Source organism: Amblyomma mixtum, chromosome 1 (genome assembly GCF_055824585.1).
Source record: "Amblyomma mixtum isolate Tamu chromosome 1, ASM5582458v1, whole genome shotgun sequence".
Taxonomy (NCBI): domain Eukaryota; kingdom Metazoa; phylum Arthropoda; class Arachnida; order Ixodida; family Ixodidae; genus Amblyomma; species Amblyomma mixtum.
Window position 1 is genome coordinate 303,675,307 of NC_143012.1, and position 19,421 is coordinate 303,694,727.

A 19,421-nucleotide genomic window follows, 5' to 3' on the forward strand; every position below is an offset into this window, starting at 1 on the left:
TAACAGCAGCGGATGCCACAAAAGTTCGTTCTTAAAAGCAGAAGTAACTCTTTTTCCTCAACATTATCCTTTACCCAACGTCACAGGTCATACAGCGCATGCGTCATTCGTGAGTCACGAAAAGAAGCCTTGTTTAGACGATTTTTGCACGCGTGCTTGAACCGTCAGAAGCGGAATGCTCAGCGTAGCCTGCCTTCTCTCTCGCGACTGCAGAAATTGCGAGGCAGCACATCCGTTTGGCGCGCCTCCCAGGCGCGAACAGGTATCGTGTATCGGTGACGGCGCGGCTGCTCCCGGCAGACTGAAAGACGAATGGCGCGGGGGAAAGGGGTGGGGGGTTGCCGAAAACGGAAATTCCCTCCCCTTGCGATCTCTTTCCCCCGATATCGTCGACCGTGGCCGGTGGCATAACGGCGTCTGTTCCCACGAGGTCTGCTTGCACGGTGGCCGCAGCGACGACATCGTCCCGGAGAGAGGAGCGCTCGTATCGGCCTCGTTCAGAGATGGGCGGCGCAGCCTCGCTCGCCCTCTTCAAACTTCTCGCCGTAGCGCTGTGGGCTCAAGCAGTGGTACTTGAGGGCGGCACCACAGCGTCATCCAAAGTGAGCTCAATGCACTGCGGACTCGACTGAGACCTGTCAGATGGTCACGAGTTAGGGGGTAGACAGGCGACGAGAGAAAGCGTGGGAGGAACAGGACAAATATAAGAGAAGGTTAAGATCACTTAAAACCAGCAGCAGAGAAGAAACAGACACAAGGAAGAAACAGCAGCCTCGTCCACGTCTGTGTGTTTCTTCCGTGTGTCTGTTTCTGCTCTGCTGCTAGTTAAAAGTGAGAGACTGTTTCTCCAGCCACGTATTTCGTCGCTATGTCACTAGATTAACTAACCAAACTACCCCAAACTACCAACTTAAGGGTAGACTGGGTTTATGGACTTAACGCGGTTCAACAGGCTGTCAGTACCGTCAGCTACTCAAAACTACATTTCTTTTTTTTTTTTTTTGACTGGTTGCACATTTATGCCTATGTACGCACTTCGTTGGAGCTCGCTGATTGACAGCGTGCGTCTGATGGGTTCATTCGCTCGTTATCTCCTTTCAGTTTGCTCGTTGTTGACGATTTGTTCAGAGCTGCATTAGCTGCGAAGCTTGAGCTCTTCCTCGCAAGTGAGCGTGGGTGGGCAGTCTGGCAACATTGGTAGTGTAGTCTGGCAGCACTGGTAATGTAGTCTGGGCACAGATTAAGTTACGCCACCCGGATCTATGTATTTTTCCTACCTTACAAGGAAAATTATGGTATGCGAAGCTGCGATGCAGAGAAACACAAAATGTTGATAGTTGCGTAAATTATGCTCAACTACAGGGCTGTCGTCTATTCGTATTTGCTTCAGCCATCGCCCTGACCCGGCCCATTTACATGGACAGGGGATGGTACACATTGCAAACGGAGCATGTCCATGTAGAGGCAGCAGGCAATTTCTAACAGGGCACTAAAAAATCCCTACTTTGTTTTTACATGACATGTGTGGTTATTGTGTGAGTTTATACTTTTGTCGCATTTCCTTTAACATCCTTCGAAATCTGTGCCACACACGCGTACAGGGCCGGAGATCCTTCGTGATCGACTACGAGAACAACCGCTACCTGAAGGATGGCGAGCCGATACAGATTGTGTCCGGGTCCATGCACTCCTTCCGCACGCTTCCCGAGCAGTGGGAAGACCGCCTGGCAACGATGAGGGCTGCTGGCCTAAACGCCATACAGACGTGCGTGCAAACTTATTCCCCATTCGGTGCTCACACGAAAGCCATAACAGAAGCGGTATTATCTCAAGCAAACGTAGAGCACCAAGTGCAGTCATGTGTGTAAATGTACGAAGGTGTCGTCCTGTCTACTCCTTCCTCTTGTAACGCGTCTTTTCTGGTGTTTTTTTTCTTCACATCTTAGTATAGCTTCTAGTATCCGAGCAAAAATTTGATGTCGACGCAGGCAGTTTACTTGCGAAATCGGCCGATGATAGCGACACACGTATTTCGTTTTTTTTTGTTTTTGCTAGCTTATAAAGGCTCCGTGTTCGGTGTTCCGTATTAGTGGTTTATATATGTCGTCAGAATGCCGTGGTCTGTTGATACAGGCCAATTTCGAATTCTCTCCAGCGCCCCTTTAAGACCAGTTTTCTCAGCAAATACAGCACATAGCTCATTCGGGCTTTGTTTTGTTCTCGATTCTGTTTCCCTTGAATTGAGCCAGAATTGAGGTTTCTTAGGAAATGTTCACCTTTTTTTGTAATTATTTTCTGAAGCATAGATGTTCCTTGTGTTCATAGAATGCAACTATTTTATAAAAAAAATCTGATACATAGTTTAGTAGCTTTGCATGTTTGTACAGATAAATCTGTGGGAAAATCAGCCTTCTACACTTTCTTGTTTTTAAATAATGGATGAAATGTAACAAAAAGTGACACTCTGATATATTTAAGGTTGAAGACAGAACACATATTTACTTAAACTTCTTGTCAGAAACAACTTGCATTTAAACATCTTTTTATTAGCCACTAGCCATGTGGTCAAGACCTTTATCAATTTTCAATTTTACGTTTCTTTGCTAGTCTGATTGCTTCTATGCGGCCTTTTTTGTGATTTATTCCGCATCTCAGCGGAGTGCTTTCGGTGACGGGCCACCTCAGGGGTGCATATCACGCTTAACATCCCGGCGATATACCCAATACGTCGGGATATTGCCGGGGACTTCCGAACTCTGGCTGCGCTGTCGACCCTGAATGCAAGCGTTGGGTTTAACATGGTAATTGGGAGATGAGTATTCAAGGAAGGCGTTCTTTGGTGCGCGCTCCTAGACGACGAGGTTAAATTACTTGCAGGCTTTCTGGATTCGTTGATGGAGACAGCTCTGGCTGCGCGAGTTGCTGAAAAATACACTATACACCATGAAAAACTGATCTGGGCTCGTACTTAAACCAAGTGTCGGGGAGTTTCGAATATAGCCCGTGACAGAATCGTTGTCGGCAGCCAACATCTAGAAATGCGTCGCCCAAACAGCCTCAAGCATGTTTTAATTGCGATATTATTAGGAGCCCCATGGAGCCCATATGCATTGTCGTTCATAAAATTCGCCCATTGGCTGGAGAAAGTGACGTCACCAGACCGGAAGTGTCATAACTTCCGGTAAAGGGATCGATATTTGCTAATGCTATCGCATTGCCAATACATAATAGAATTATGTGTCCCTGTGAATTTGTAAACTCTCTAACCAAAAGTAAAAGAAAACTTTCAAAATAGCCACACAGGAGTGATGAAATTGCGCGCCTTACACGAGGCAGAGGAACACGAAGTAATATAATCCAGCTTTCACTAAAACATATCCCGTGTAGTTTTTTTGCTTTGCTTTACTGCTGTTCAAGAACAAGCTGAGCGTTTCCTTTCGACGTTATTGTTATAGAAGAAATGTGTGTCGGAGCAAGCTGCACAGAAATAAAGCGTGCCCGTTCGCCGTTTGGTTTTTCAAACATGCTCTTCTGCCTCCAATAGAGGGCGGAGATGCATGACAGTCACTAAATAATGTTCAGGAAGATTTCAACATTAGATGTCGGCTGAAAGCAAAAAAAAAAAATCGATATCTTTCTTTCCGTTTTAGTCTAACGTGTTCCCTTAATCCGGCTCCAATATCTAGTGGCGTGTTCTTCAACGCTTCGGTACTCATGTGGCGAAGGGTTATGGGGTGGGATGGGCCTTGAAAGTCGAAATAGAAAAAAGACATCCGCCGCAAGTGCTAATTAACAGTTTTAAGTCATGGCTTGTATTCTGTGTTTTTCTGCATGCTGAGTCCTAGCTCCTAGCATCCCTAGCTTCCTAGCTTCTCCTAGCTTCTCCTAGCTTCTCCTAGCTTGCGCGTCACAACCAAAATGCTAAAAAGAAAAACGAAACATTCTCGCCTCAGCACCGTGCATATCACGCACTCCATGCAGGTACGTCGAATGGAGCAGCCATGAACCCGAAGAAGGACGGTTCTACTTCGAAGGGCAGCAGGACATTGTTCGCTTTATCAGGCTCGCTCAAAATAACGACCTGCTTGTTCTGCTCAGACCTGGGCCTTACATCGACGCCGAGAGAGACTTGGTGAGCGCTTCTCATGGGCCACGTCTTTGTTCCTCACCGCCATGTCCGTCAACGAGAACACCAACGTATTACACAAGTTCTTGCTTAAGTTCGCATATAGTCACTTTGTGGAATTAAGTTTTAAATTTACTACATAGGCAAACAAGAGACATTTGACCCCTGGAATGAATAAGATCATTACTAATTGCAACAACATTTGAGAAGCCAACAGCTCCCTGTACAGCATGTCAGGTCAGCATGTCCGCAATGCCCTGTTCGGTTCGATGTCTTGTGTGATAACTCCCTTAGTTCTTTTTTCTAGTAAACAATACTTATTAAATGAAAAAACTGTTAAACTCCAGCATACATATTACATGAAAACGTTTCTTTCAAAAATAACGAAAAACTGTTGTACGTATACATTGAAAAATTGAAAGCCTCACTGCATTCCTCAACGTCTCAGAATTCATGCGCAAAAAAATACAAAAAAACACAGTCATTCTACTCAAATTCAAAAGGCCGAAGGGATGAGTCATCGCAATCGCCGAAAAAGTGAAAGCTGAGAACACTAACTTCAAAAGTTTACTCCCTCATTTGCCCTGTTTGGTTTTAATTTTGGCCAGAGAATTGCGGCACTGCGACGAACAGAAGCTCTGATCTCTCCCATTCTTGGGGATACAAGATGCAGCTAACGTGGCGGAGCTCTTTCGCCAGAAAATCATGGCATCCACGTTGCGCCGGGACTGTGAGAAGCGGGTTTACAATTCTCGATGACCGCTCAGAAAGAAAACGTTTTCTTCTACGTTTTTAATGCGCATTTCGTTGCAGTTATTTCGCTACCAGACAGGAGGCCCGAGGATCACACACAAAAAGAAATTGAAAAATTTGAAAATTACGCCCAAATTGACCAATATATTTGCTGCACCCCTCCCTAAATGAAGGCTTCGTTCCTGGCCCCTGAGAACCTGCCAGGGAATCACTTTCTAAAATTAGCTGTGTTACAAAACTCTATAAGTTTAAATTGTTCTCTCTTTACATGTCCTTGCAAGGCACAAAAGACACTAAAAAACATTGTTTCACTGTAAAGAAAAGAGAAGGTTGAACTGGGGATAAATCCTGTTAAGTTAGTTAGCCGTCACATGAGGCCGCTGCTTCACATCAGTACAAGGTTTGTTTTGTTAAGTTTTAGAATGCATGCGTCAATGTTTTATTTTATTTATTTTTTCAGGGTGGTCTTCCGTACTGGCTGCTCGCAGTGAACCGCTTTATTGGCCTCCGAACAAGCGATCCATGTAAGGAAGTCGATGCGCGCATGGACTCTGTGGTTGCCGACGCGCCTCTCGTTTTGCAAGTAATGATTGGATTGTCGCCTCGTCGGCTTTCGTTATTGGCAAGCGCTAGTCCCGTTACCAGTGACGCATCACTTTTAATTCACGGAAGCTTGGCATACCTGGCCCTAAATTAGCAAGGCTACTCGTGAGCTTTCTGCTCCTATGATTGGCCCGTGGTCGCCTCCCGCTTGTGCATTAACCAATCACAAAAAATGACAAAGCGACGGACAAACAGGATATCGTGGTTGGCTGATGACATAGACAAAAACGATAGCCTACAAGATGGTGGTTAAGGCAGGCATCTTGCCTTGTTTGCTTTTCGCTGACCAGTCGCATTCACTAATGACGCTATTCCCAAGACCCCTGCAAGTCGCGAACCGATGTGCTTGTTAACTTTGCGAATGTGTACCTATTTGTTTTTTTTTTATTTCGTATTGTTTTTTTAATCGCTCACTGATGCAACGTTTTGTTCACCGCAGCGTACCTCGGTTATGTGCAGCGGTACTTCTCGAAGCTGCTCCCACTGATTCAACCACTTCTGTATGCAAACGGAGGGCCGATCATTGCGGTTCAGGCGAGTAGACGTCGTTAACCATACACGTATACGTGGCACACAAATGCTTGACGCTTCTTTCATACGCACTTTCCCTCTCCCCTGTGTGGAGTAGCAGGCCAGGGCCATGTTACCACCGGCCGACCGCTCCACCTTTTCTTCTCACTAAAATTCCTTTCTCTCTCTCTCTCTTGACGCTGCTTTACTTTTTATGCACTTGGCAACAGAGCAAGATAACATCTTTTGTCTCTCTTTGAATAGCGGCCTTTCACTCTGTTGTGCGGAGACCAGAATCTTGGAGTAAGAGATCTCCGAGGAAAACGAGGACAAATGAAAAAAAAAAAAAACATAGTTTCACTAACCTGTCAGCTATTTTTCTCCGTCCCCACGGCTAATATAACAAAAGCTTGACGAGACGCTTAAGATTCGCAGGCGCGGTCATTTTCTACTTTACATTCATAGATCGCGGGGAATCTTCATACAAATTTTGTCCCAGTGGTGCATGCCGCGGTTAAGCGGTGCACCACTGTCCCTTGGCAAGTGGTTGTTTCAGTACAGGCCCTGTGTGCCTTGTGAGACCTAAGTTGCTCTTCCCAAGAAACCTCTCGCATCCAATCATTAATTTAACTGCCATTTGCCGCAGTAGGAAGTTTGCTCACAACGTGGTGATCACGCGGAACATTCCGGATTTCTCGCTCACAACGCCGCCGCCGCTGACGACGACGACGTCGACGACGTCGGATTTTCTGCACAACGAGAGCCTTAACACTATCCCGTTAATAAAGTTATTCCTGATTTTGTTCTATGGCTTCAACCACCGCACCGTCTCTCTGATCCCTGCGCTGACGGGGTCTTGGTGATGCCTCAGCCAATGACGACGGGCGAAAAGACAAGGAAATTTGAGTAGAATCTTTGTATGACACCCACAGCTTACCGCGGGCACCACGTGAGCGCCCAGTCCCCGCTTGGATCACAGGACAGCTAAACGCCACATTCTCGAGAGCACCCACTGTTCTGCCCACAGTGCCCTTACGGTTCATGTACAGTGCCGACCACACATAGCGGGAACACTTGAGTGAATGCTTCTGAGGGCCTTGCTGCGCCATCTGCTGGCGCATAGCGAAGCTGTCGAACTGTGGTCACGCTATTTATTCTTGGGATTATAGTGGATTATAGTCTTTCTTTCTCCCCTCCACACTGACCTTCCAGGTGGAGAACGAATACGGCAGCTACGCAGCGTGCGATTTCGTGTACACGGCACACCTGCGTGACTTGATGCGGTACTACCTGGGCGATGACGTCATTCTCTACACGACGGACGGTGACGGCGACGAATACCTGAAGTGCGGCAAGCTAGACGGCGCCTACACGACGGTGGACTTTGGCACCGGTGCGTTCGTGCGCAAGCGAAGCACACTGCTGAGACAAAGGCAGGTAGCGGGGTAATTGCAGCATGTAGGGAGTACTACAGTAGTGCGGTAAGTAGCGAGTCTGAAAACGGAGTTTTAGCGGGCCAATTTCGGTTCTTACACCGATAGGTCTTCATGCCCACTACTGTCGAACATGGCTCTACGCAGGACAGCGGCGGGACTCGCTGCTAAAACATTATAACGCTGAACATTGCAGTCAACCTATCGGTATGATAGTTATCATCGAGGCTTCTTCCACTGCGTGACAAATGCATCCCTCATTTATACCTAATTGATCTCGTCCAGTGCCAGCCGAAATCGCTCTAATTTCGCAGATCTCTTCATCTCGCCCCCCCATCTCCCTTGCTAGGTTTTCTTTTCTTGGAACACGCTTCGCCTCCACAACAAGCTATCGGATCCGCTGTGCGTGTTCCGACCGTGTCAGTTCGCTCTTTTTGATTGCAGCTGGGATACCATTACCGCGACGATGACAGCAATGAGTGGCCAAAGGCTATTTTTTTTAATTAGTTATCCGGCAGTATATGCAACCATATTGAGGGATACATACGAGTAACCGCTCATGAACATTGACCCGTCCTTGATATTTTCCATCCGGCATTTCCGTTGGCGTCGCAGGATATGACGTCGGTGCGGCGTTCGCGGTGCAGCGACGCCACCAGGAGCGGGGTCCCCTGGTGGACTCGGAGTACTATATGGGCTGGATGGACCACTGGGCCGAGCCGCATTCTGTCGTCAGCACCGAGGCGGTCGTCAGCCAGCTAGACAAGATGCTCAGCATGAATGCCTCTGTCAACCTGCGAGTCCATGTTCTCACTCATCTCTGGTTTCACTGACTGACTAATTTAGCCTATAGGTCGCGGGATTGATTGATCGACGAATCGATCGATCCGTTAAAGAGCTGACAAACTTACCAATCAATCGATTTCTTCGTTTATTTCGCTCTGTCAGATACGTCTTCCATGGGGGCACTTCTTTTGGCTACAAGTCTGGTGGTAAGACTTTCAATAACCATTGCTTTAGCGAGATTTCCGGATGTTACAATCGGATTATGATCCCTGATCCTGAAGCAAGGGCTGCTAGCTTTAATGCCGGCAAAAGTGGGCCAAGTCCTTAAATTAAGGGCAAGCGTTTGTTAGCACAGTCGCAGCTTGAGCCCTTTGTCATAGTTCATAGTTATATTTCAAAAGTTCTTCAAGCGTTTGGGATAAGTTGTCATTTGACAGCTGTCAAAACACAAATGCACTATCTGGCGCTGCAAAGCTCGACGCTGGTCGTCACAAAAAGTACACATTGGAGCGTGATCACTCACGCGTTTTTGCGTTTTAGTACAGGCCTACTGAACAGGACAATACCAGCTCCTTGTTGATTAAATGTATGCGCAGCTAATGTCGACGACAAGTTCCATCCCACTATCACCAGCTATGACTTCAACGCGCCAATGACGGAAGCCGGAGATCCGACGGACAAGTATTACGCCATACGGAAAACCATCGGAAAGGTACGTGTTAAGGGGGCGAACAGAAACGTTCAGCGCGGGGCATCTAAGCAGCTATATGCCGCTCTAAAAAGGTTTGGTTGGTTTGCTGCCAAAAGAGCTGCGGACATGCAGCGGTCACCCAATGAATTGCGTTTCTCCGAGTGCTCTGGTTTTCGCTAAGATGGTATTTATAGGACACGAGTTGAGGCGACGCTTGTGGTACTCGTATATTTCTGAGCGCGACCGAATAGACCGAATTCCACGCGTGTGCCCTCTCACGTATCGTTCACTTCCTGTCGGCTCCTGGAAGGAAGCCTCACCTTTCGCTTTCCTCACCTTTCCTCGGTTCGCTGAGTTTCTGCTTCTTCTTACCTGAGGAGGAAGTAAAAGAACACAAGGAATCAATAACCTTAACTGCACTATTGGTGGAGTGTAGAAATGCAATTTGAAATGTGATGGCCTTTCTTACTTTTTACACGGGGTATCATAGCGTGAAGAAATCAGCTTGGCGCTTGAGCTTTCCTCACTAAAGAGGCTCCAGTGATGGGATCTCACGTGGTTCCTGAACGGGGCGTATACGACCGTTTTTTTGTTAGAAAGGAGCTCTTCCCCAGGATAGAAAGAATTAAAAATATATAAGACCAGCCATCTTGAGGGCATAGTGTTCATAATGTAATAACTAACCGATGTTACAGAATGCTGATGGCCCAACTGATTAATATTGAGTATGAAAGGAAACTGAAATCGTATTACTAGAACCCTGCAGGGAGATATCATTCGGACGATTCACTCGCGGCTTTCGTCGATGTGTGCAGTATCTACCGCTGCCGCCAGGTCCTGTTCCACAACCAAAAAAGAAAATGGCGCTCGGACCGTTCGAGCTTCGGCGGGTAAGTTCGCAGAGCTTCTTGCGTTACTTCCAGCGCTTCTGATGTCACTCGCAGAGCTAAATTCATACAATTTCTTCAACGTGCGTGCGCTGAGTGATTGGCTGGCGCACGAGCGTGCCGGCCAATCACGATAGCCAGCAAAAGCCATTGACCTATCACAGAGCACGTTCAGGTGAATCTTTTTGTCAATCTCTTCCAGGTTTTTTTCAATTTTGTCATGGCTACTTTGACGTCAGATTTTTATCAACTCTTATGTTTCAGCTCTTCGGCCTGAGTGAGCTTAGAGAGATGCTGTCGAATGCTACTATAGCTTCGGAACGCCCGCTGTCGTTCGAGGAAGTCAGGCAGGTGAGTTAATTAACAGACAGGGAGGTGAGTTAATGGTTATTAAAAGGGCATTCCTTTTTCTGCTCGTTTTATGCTTTAAAACGGCTAGGCTGTCTTTTATGCGTATGGGAATATGTATTCACGCTTAAAAGCGGTACCTGTTACTCAGCTGCGATTACAAGAAAACAATATACAATACTGATGACACACGTACTAGGACCTGCTCACCACTTGGTAGTACGCTGGCTCACTTGTTGGCGCAATCAATCAATCAATCAATCAATCAATCAATCAATCAATCAATCAATCAATCAATCAATCAATCAATCAATCAATCAATCAATCAATCGGCCAGGTCGGTCAGGGAATGTGTCCATCAGGGTTGATTTGCATGGGTGACAGCCTATTCATGTGGAAAGAAGCAGAGCCGTCCACATGCTGGCAATTTTACAGAGCAGGTGCGGACAGCAGTAAACTGAGCTCCCACCGCGGTGGCTCAGTGGTTAAGGCGCTCGGCTGCTGACCCGAAAGACGCAGGTTCGAACCCGGCCGCGGCGGCTGAATTTCGATGAAGGCGAAATTCTAGAGGCCCGTGTACTGTGCGATGTCAGTGCACGTTAAAGATCCCCAGGTGGTCGAAATTTCCGGAGCCCTTCACTACGGCGTCCCTCATAGCCTGAGTTGCTTCGGGACGTTAAACCCCAATAAACCAAACCAAACCAAGTAAACTGAGCAGACTATTGTGTCTATACCCCTAATTACGCGTCGGTATGTTATATGCATGCCGGTAGTGATCGCTGGCGCGGTTTCTTCTCATTGACACAGGATGATTTTTAATCTTTTTTTTAAGTGAGGCGCGATTGCACTTTGAATAGCGTACTTCGGTTACTTATGTCCTCAACTGTACCTTTTATGGCTCCACTTACTGGCACTTCCTTTCCCCCACAATCTTCAGCATATTCACAGTTAGACAGTTACTTAATCCAATAAACAGTATAGTTCCTTTCAGTTTCTGGCATCATAATTTTCAGCACTACTCTGTTAAGTTGCACACAGCTGCACTCACTGGTCTGTGCTAGCGTGCCAGGCAGACATTAAACGCGACTTCTTGCCAAAAGCCTTGACGTTCTGCATATTTTAGGTGGTTACATGAGTCAGCGATTAGTATTAGCATAACAAATTGAATAGTTACGTCGTCTGTTTTATAACAATTACCTTTTTATGTTATTACATGGAGGAGCATTTCTTCCATCCTTCGTCCCTTACGCTCTTGTACACAGGGTGATCAATATTGGACTTTACGCATAGTTAGGAAATAAACGTTGAATAGAAAATTAAAGGTGCTCTCGCAGTCAGGTTCTGGGACCAAACGAACACAAAGTGTGGGATAATTATCGTCGTCCAGGCAATTATTTACTAAAATCAGTTATTAAACTTTTGTCCACTGCACCTAGCGTGGCGGCCGCAATTCTAGACTGCTCCATGTGGTAGCCTTCTAGCATGCGCTTCTTCTGGGATATTCACCTCCAAACTATCTGCTAGCTTTGTGTAATCGCTCGTTGAAAATGGTGACAATCCATGACGTAGTGTACGGCGTTGTATTTTTCAACGGCGAAAAACGACAGGTGAAGCTGACAAGTGTTTCCCTTTAACTTTCGCCCATCGGAATGGTAACAAACATCCGACGTAACAGCTGCATCACATTAGGGTGGAGTTTCACGCCCACTGCCACCGCCTTGCTTGCTTAATTTCGCGACTTGAGTTTAACCTATGTGGGCGAGTATCTAACACGCGTGTGTGGTAAATTCTATGAAATATTGTAGTCTAAGAGTGCGACCACCTCTAAGTTTTCAATATACACATGTACGCTGGCTGCAGTGGCTAAGCACTCTGTTAGTTGATTTTTGTTAACTGGCTGACGACAACAATATCCTCTCACTCTGTGTCCACCTGGTCGCATAACCCGCTTGCCACAGTCCCTGCAGGAGTCTGTTTCAAACACAGACGCTGGTGGGGCTGGTGAGACCCAGCTTTGTTTCCCCGAGCAACCTCTCGCTATCCGTCCTTAATTTAACTGCCACATGCCACGGTGGGCAGGTATGGCTACCTGCTTTTTCGTGAGACGGACGGACCCGAGACTTCTAACGCTATCGCATCAAAATTTTAAAATGCTAGGAATATACTCTTCTTGTGAAGCTCGCATGGCTGACGACGAAGGCGGTGGAGCAAAAGAGAGATGTCGTCATCGCTTCCGTACGCTTGAGCCAACACCACCGACGCATCTGACAAATTGCAGAGCCGAGCCCTGGTGCTCTACGACACCTGGGTGTCGTTCCTGCCGCGCAACCCCGGAGCACTCAGGGTTCCTGGCCTCCACGACCGGGGATACGTCTACGTGGACGACGTGCGTGCACTTCAATTGTCGCTTGTATTTGAGCGTTCTTTTTAGACGAGTATTCTTTTTTTGCCCGTGTACTGTGCGATGTCAGTGCACGTCAAAGTACCCCAGGAGGTCGAAATTTCTGGAGCCCTCCATTACGGCGTCTCTCATAGCCTTAGTACCTTTGGGACGTTAAACACCCATAAACTAGCTAAACTAGACGATGTTGCTTACCGATCTAAGGCTTTCTTTTGTTTTTTGGTGGCAGTGTGAATCCGGCGTAGATACCGCATTTATGGCATTGTTTCGTGCTTTCATCGCATTATAGTTCCGTCAATGCGGTGATATTGTGCGTTGATTCACTGAAATATGACTCTCCACCGGCGAGAGAATATCGATAAAGCATCCTCTTTATAAGGACAAAGTGATGCTGTACTGCCATCCCTAAGCAAGTTCGAAAAGCTGTTCTTAGTTCAAAGAAATCACTACATTTCAAGGATCCCTGAGTCTCAACTCTACATTTTTTTTATGTGTCCGCATAGCGAAGTCATCCAGAAGCAGATATTCATTGCTTGAAATGGCAATGAATATGCTTATGTATGACCCCCCCCCCCCCCCCCCCCTTGCGGACGGCCGAGGAAGAGAAAGGGTAGACTCTGATGAAGAGCCTCAGTATCTACGTTCCGACCCGCCGGTCGCCATTTAATTGCCACCTATGAATAAATCACGTCACAGTATGAACGCATATGCGGTAGCGTTTTGTTGACGTGTACCGTTGTTGCTGCTGCTGCGGTCGCTAATACGCCCAGTCCTGCCATGGAGAGGAAAAATATTTTTGCGCGGGAGTGTGAAAACACGGATAGGTGCATGGCTTTTTTAGCAGCGGGATACAGCTCTCCTTTGAGCTGCTAGTTTTACGTTCTAACTGTAACTGTGAAAGCAGTACTAGTGTCGCTAGGCGAAAATGCGGCCTGTGTCTCTGCGTGGCTGCCGTCTGAAGCCGCCGGCGCTTGCAGCGAGCTGAGCGCGACAACCACCCACTGCCGAGAGGCGAGCGGGAAAATCTGCATCGGCGGAGAGGCGTGCGCTGCGACGCCCCCCAAGCGAGCGGCAAGTGCGGAAAGAAGGAAAGCGGCGCCGAAAGCTAGCGCGTGTCCACGGCTAATCCAACGCAGCGGGTGGAGTGAGGAGAAATGTGTATAACGCAATAAACGTTAAAGCATAAAACCAGTAGCAAGCCATAAAGCCAGACAAAGTAAGACGCAATTAACTGGCGCAGCTTTCGGGCAGGGGGATGAGCCAAAAGGGAAAAGCATCAAAAAGAAAAGCATGATCCTAAAACCGCACTCTGCTTGCGCAGTTCATCGCATCAGACCATCTGAGCGTCCGTCATTTCTTTTTCTAGTCACTAGGCAACAGAATTCTGAATTCGACAAGAAAGGCCGACGGTCCGAGGACTGCACACTAATCCCGCGTACACTAGACCGATAAGCTGCATCACTCTAAATGCCCTTGTTTAGAGCATTTCATGACAATTCTGCCCGACATGTGGTAAGATAAAGGAGGCTAAAAACAAGTCGAACGAATCGATTTTAAGTTCTGGTGTATAGCGCTATTTGTTGAATTTCAGCTGAGAACTGCCTTGTAGCAGGACAAGAATTTTGTCTCCTAATATTACCAGCCGTACGTACATCACTGGATGCTCTCATTTCCGTTTCCTGCAGGTATACCAAGGCGTGATTTCTCGCATGGACAACGTGTTCGACATTATGGTGTCGGTGACCAAGGGCCAGCGGCTGTCGCTGCTGGTTGAAAGCCAAGGAAGGAACGCCTACGGAAATCTCAACGACGCCAAAGTGAGTAGCATCTCCGTGCAAAAAAAATGAACTTAGCGACGTTATGTTTGAAAGCCTGCGTATTAAAAATAGTTGAAACTGCCACCGTGCATTACTTAAGAAGCTATGTGCTAACAATTCCAACTATTAAATATTCGAAATGCCGCGCGAAAGGTACCGAGGTATCTCGCTTTTAGGTAATCTTAATCCTGTACATTCCTGAAATTATATTACTGAAAGGAATAGACGTTATTTCTAAGGCGCTCCTCTTGGCAGTCAAGCCCAAACTGAAGGAGATAGTGGTAGCCCTGCATAGGTAGGATTCACTCTCAGACAAGCTTCCGTGTACGCGGCTAATTGCGTTTTGGTCATCATCATCAGCCTGACTACGCGCACTGCAGGGCAAAGGCTTCGCCTATGTCGCTCCAATTAGCCCTGTGATATGCGAGCCGCGGCCACCGTATCCCCGTAAACTTCTTAATCTCATCCACCCAGCTAACTTTATGCCTCCCCTGCTACGCTTTCTTTCTTTTGGAATCTACTCCATTACCCTTAAGGACCAGCAATTATCTTGCCTTCACATTGCATGCCCTGCCCAAGCCCGCTTCTTCCTCTTGATTTCGACTAGGCTGTCCTTAACCCGCGTTTGTTCCCTCCCCTTCTGCCCGCTTCCGGCCTCTTAACTTTACACCTATCATTTTTCATTCCATAGCTCGCTTCGTTGTCCTTAACTTAAGCTGAGTCCTTTTCGTTATCCTCGACATTTCTGCCCTATATGTGAGGTTTGTTCATAGAAATGTTGTGGCCAAGGCGGCGAAATTCTGTTCCAATGAGGGAGTGCATTTTCGATTCTGGTCACTGAGATCAGGCCGCATCCCCGACCTGATTATGCCATTCCATCGACTCGGGCGGATTTTCTTTTTAACCCGGTGGAGAATTGCGCGGAACCGAGATTCGGACCTCGGCCCTCTTGCACGCGAGGCGGATGCTCTACCTCTACGACATAAGCGCTTGCTTATATGTTCAGCGCTTTTGATGCGCGAAATTGCATCCAAGGTTTTCATCAACGAGTTCTGTCTATATTATCGTTTTTTATTTCATTGCACATCCCGGCATTTTTACATGTCGAACGCCACTTCGCACATCCGACGACATTCCCAGGGCATCGTCTCGGACGTCACTCTGTCCGGAATCACGCTAACAAGATGGAACATCACTCCCGTCGACGAGCACAAGACCCTGCTTGGAAACCGCGGGACGATCGGTGTCCCCGAGAAAGTGCGGGGCTTCCCGGGATACGCCGGATTCGCGGCGTACGAGGCGAGGTTTCCCCTGCAACTGTCACCGCCGCTGGACACGTTTCTAAGGCTCGACTACTGGAAGAAGGCAAGAGTCATTTTTCCTAGTTTCTTTCCTAGTTGCTGTTTTAATCGTTTTAGTTCCTAGTTTTGTAGCTATTTACAAAGAGCCCGGGGATATTTGTGTGCCCACTAAACATGAGAAACTTGCCTAAAGCGCTTTCCTTCTTGCCTCAAAACGACGTTACAGTGCATTGTCAAGAGATATGTTAGGATGCCGTTTTTGATCGTCATAATTCAGTGGTACTGTTGGTATCTTTTCTTGCGTAAAGGAAGGCAGGTTGTATTCGAAAAGAACCAGCGATTCGGCTTTTTACTTCGGATTTCAGTTGTTTTTGCACCATTTCGTTGTTTCATAAGCCCTTACTTGCGTTCGTCATGGGACAAGTTAGTGTTTGTCCCCTTGTTGTGCGTTATCTAGAACACCACCTTGTAATATCGCTTCAATATATTAAAAACAACTTGAAGCGATCTTTTAATTGAGCGATAAAAGGCTTTACCTACCTACGCTGGTGCTCGTACCGGAGACCTTTTTCATCTCTAACTAGCCCCCTGAGACTTGATATGAGAAAGGTGCTGCTCGAGAGCGATCGACAGCAGCGGCAAGACACAACACATCCGAGCGATTGGAGGAAGCAGCGTTTGCGTGAAAACGGTGTGGCTTTGCGGATTAACCTTCCATACGATATTCTGAGGGACGATCTCACTCCGTCGAAGCCACAGGTACAAGCTTGCCATCATCTTAACCCACTGGTAGCGGCAGGTGACTTCACCTTCATATCCATAAACATGCAGTTAAGCTTTTCCTTCGTGAAACGTGGATTGACGGTTGGTCTGGTCGAACGCTGGGCACTTAACGTCTTCGTCCGCTCGTCCGGCGACACATTGCCGGTTGGGGCAGCAACTCCAAACTTCTTGACAAACAAAAAGCTGCTTATTGAAGATGGAACCAAAATACAAGTACTAGGAGAAAGGGGCGGTTAAATAGAAAGGCTGTTTAAAAGCGGCCGAGACTGGGACTCGGCGCGCTCCTTTCCTTCCGCTCTTTGTTAGCAGCGGGTTTTAATCCCTTCGATAAATGGGCGGGGCTTTAGTAAATCTGCTCTCGCCCAATTTCTACCAATACCGGTGCAATGGCACTGTACATACAAGTGGGCGGAGCCCAGTGCTCGCCAGAGCCCGACTTAGCGGACCGCGCACTTTCCCTGGAACATGCAACCTGTCGAGGCGCCAGTAAAGCAGAACTCCACCGCTTAGCTCGACAGTCCGGTGGTTTCAGAAGTCGCCGACCTTATTGACCCCCACCCACTTGAGAGCTCATCTCTTTTCAATGGGAAACGGTCGTCGGCCCTTTTCGACCCTGACAAGGCTGTTCGCGGTCTTGCTGCCCGTTTCCCGCGGCCTTGGACAGCGTCCGAAGCGCGCGACGCTCTGTCATCATTCCTAACCCTTCCAGACTTTCCAACGGACACGGCAGTTACCGGCGAAATGGGGGAAAGGAGCTACTGACGCCGTAGGCTTCTCGCTTAACAATGGCCAATGCCTTCGATTGATGCAACTGTTCACTCGACAAACGCGAGGACCTGCACTGAAACCGACTTTTGGAGGCATTTTCCCGCAGCGCTGTCCCCGCCTAAAGCTTAGGCTGCTTCAGATACCGCAAGAAACAACTAATAGCCAAGGAGGTCAGATCTCGGGACAGGGGAGATGTCAACGTCGGTGCACCCAGACAAAGTTAGGCGTGCACCCTAGGCGTTAACAGGGGTGCACCCACGTCAAAGGCCAGTGCATTGGCGCCGGTGTAATATGGGGCAGGATGGCCACTGACGCAAGTCACGCATCAGAGGGATGTTTCGACCGGGCTGGCCAACGTCGGAGGAAGTTCAAAACTGCGTTTGCTTATAGTTCAATTCCCAATAGAGACAATGTGCACATTGTGGATTTGCGATTGGGAAGGAGGAACGAATCCCGCGGTCACTGTTCCATGGAATATACATTTCGAATTCGTGTTCTGGCTCGTTTCTCTGAAGGTGGGATGAAACCTTTTTTTTTTCTTCACGCAGGGCGCAGCGTTCTTAAACGGCTTCAACCTTGGTCGCTACTGGACACCCATGGGTCCGCAGAAGACACTGTACGTGCCGTCAGTGCTCTTCAAAGCCGAGAACGTTCTCAATATCTTCGAGCTCGAGCAAGTGCCATGCTGGGGCCAACAGCCGTGCATTGCAGAATTTGTCGACACGCCAGAAATCAACGCAACTGTGCCGCTGTCTTCGACACCTGCTTTTCGCAAACGCGGCAAATAAATTCGTCTTCGCTCCCTTTTCCATGGTTCTGCAGAGGCTCTAGTCCAAGTCACAACCAAGTAGAAAATATTTCCAGCATTTCCGACCTTTATAGGAGCAAAAGAGTCTGTGTTATAGCTTTTTAGTAGATTAACTGTTATCTCACTTGTATTTGCCTGTCATGAACGGTATAGCTGCAGCAAGATATAACATGGTAATAGCTGCATCAAGAAGCCTACACGCTGTACTTGCCGCCACCTAGTAGCGGCAGCGTACCTTCTAAGCAAACAGCCACTTCTAGGTCTACATTAGCATTAGAGAGATTTAGCGTAGTGGAGACGTACTAGCGAACACGTATACTGGTTTACCGGACGCCGGCTGCGCATGCGCATTGGTCCCGCCAGGCCGCACCCATGGCACTGGTCCGCGTCCGGTAAACCGGTGTACGCCTCCGGCACTACGTCTCGGCTACGCTAAGCCTAACAGCCTAACTGCGTCCACTGGAGACTTCGCATACGAAGTTTTCAGGAGTTCACCATGACGCGAAATGTACGCTTGCCCATCTACGCCTCAGAACTGACCTGTCAGCTAAATCGCGAGCTCGACGCAGATCAATAGCACCGCGGCTATCGAGAATCGTGAGGCCGAAGAACCCCCTCTGGCACGTCAGACGGTGTAGTGATACAAACCCACTGACCATCCACATGATGAGCGGGTTCATGCTGCCAGACACTGCACACGATTGCGATGCGGGGAACTCTGACAGCTAATACGTTTGCAAGCTGTAAACACAAGCATTTTGCAGGGAATTACGCTTTATGTCGCAGCGCTCGACGTACACAAACGCAGACGCAACAATAACCCAGTCATACAGTGGCACCATCTGGTTTTCATAAAATGAACCGTTTCTGCAACAAACTGGTGTTTCTCATTAGGCCTAGGAGCTGCCCAATAGTCAACGAAATGAAAAACAGGTTAAATTTATCGTCCATCTAATTTGTTATAGGCAAGATAAGACGAAATGGAAACCCCGTACCCAAATTACACTCAGCTGACGTGCCGAAAAACGTAGCGACACTAATGAGTTCACTCTGAGGCGAGAGGTGTCGCTTCAAAGCGTGCTGCCGTGCTTGCTATTTATGGCTCCTTGGGCGTCTGCTATGAGAGCGTATGTTATGTGTGTGACATCAACGTCCAGTTGCTGCGGCAATTTTCGCTACATCCCAGCCGCCACATCCTCTTCCGGCAATTTTGCCAATGGAGTGTGGCCGAATACAGGGTTTTAGAAAACGACGAAACTCGGGATACGGGCCATGTATCGCATTCTTATTCAGGTGAACGCGAGAGCTACAGGCAACGCGAGCGCTCTCACGCTTTTTAAGCGACACGGGCCTTGACTCGCGTTTTTAATGTTAGCAAGTGCGCCTTGTCTTTTTCCATCTGTCTC

At 47.8% G+C, this 19,421-nt stretch overlaps 1 protein-coding gene across 2 annotated transcripts; it reads left to right on the forward strand.

Annotated features, from left to right (window-relative positions):
- Positions 1-394: 394 nt before the first annotated feature.
- Positions 395-18,014, forward strand: LOC149372246 (beta-galactosidase-like). 2 transcript variants are annotated; one of them, XM_089566663.1, is made up of 15 exons: positions 395-602; positions 1,602-1,765; positions 3,982-4,132; positions 5,340-5,403; positions 5,922-6,016; positions 7,205-7,385; positions 8,041-8,221; positions 8,374-8,417; positions 8,808-8,923; positions 9,718-9,792; positions 10,054-10,140; positions 12,416-12,523; positions 14,224-14,355; positions 15,496-15,720; positions 17,756-18,014. In XM_089566663.1, the coding sequence occupies exons 1-15, from the start codon at positions 504-506 to the stop codon at positions 17,993-17,995; spliced, it is 1,962 nt and encodes a 653-aa protein (XP_089422789.1). In that variant the 5' UTR covers positions 395-503; the 3' UTR covers positions 17,996-18,014. The 2 variants fall into 2 exon arrangements, with proteins under 2 accessions (XP_089422789.1, XP_089422790.1); XM_089566664.1 differs by lacking the exon at positions 10,054-10,140.
- The last annotated feature ends 1,407 nt before the right edge of the window (positions 18,015-19,421 follow it).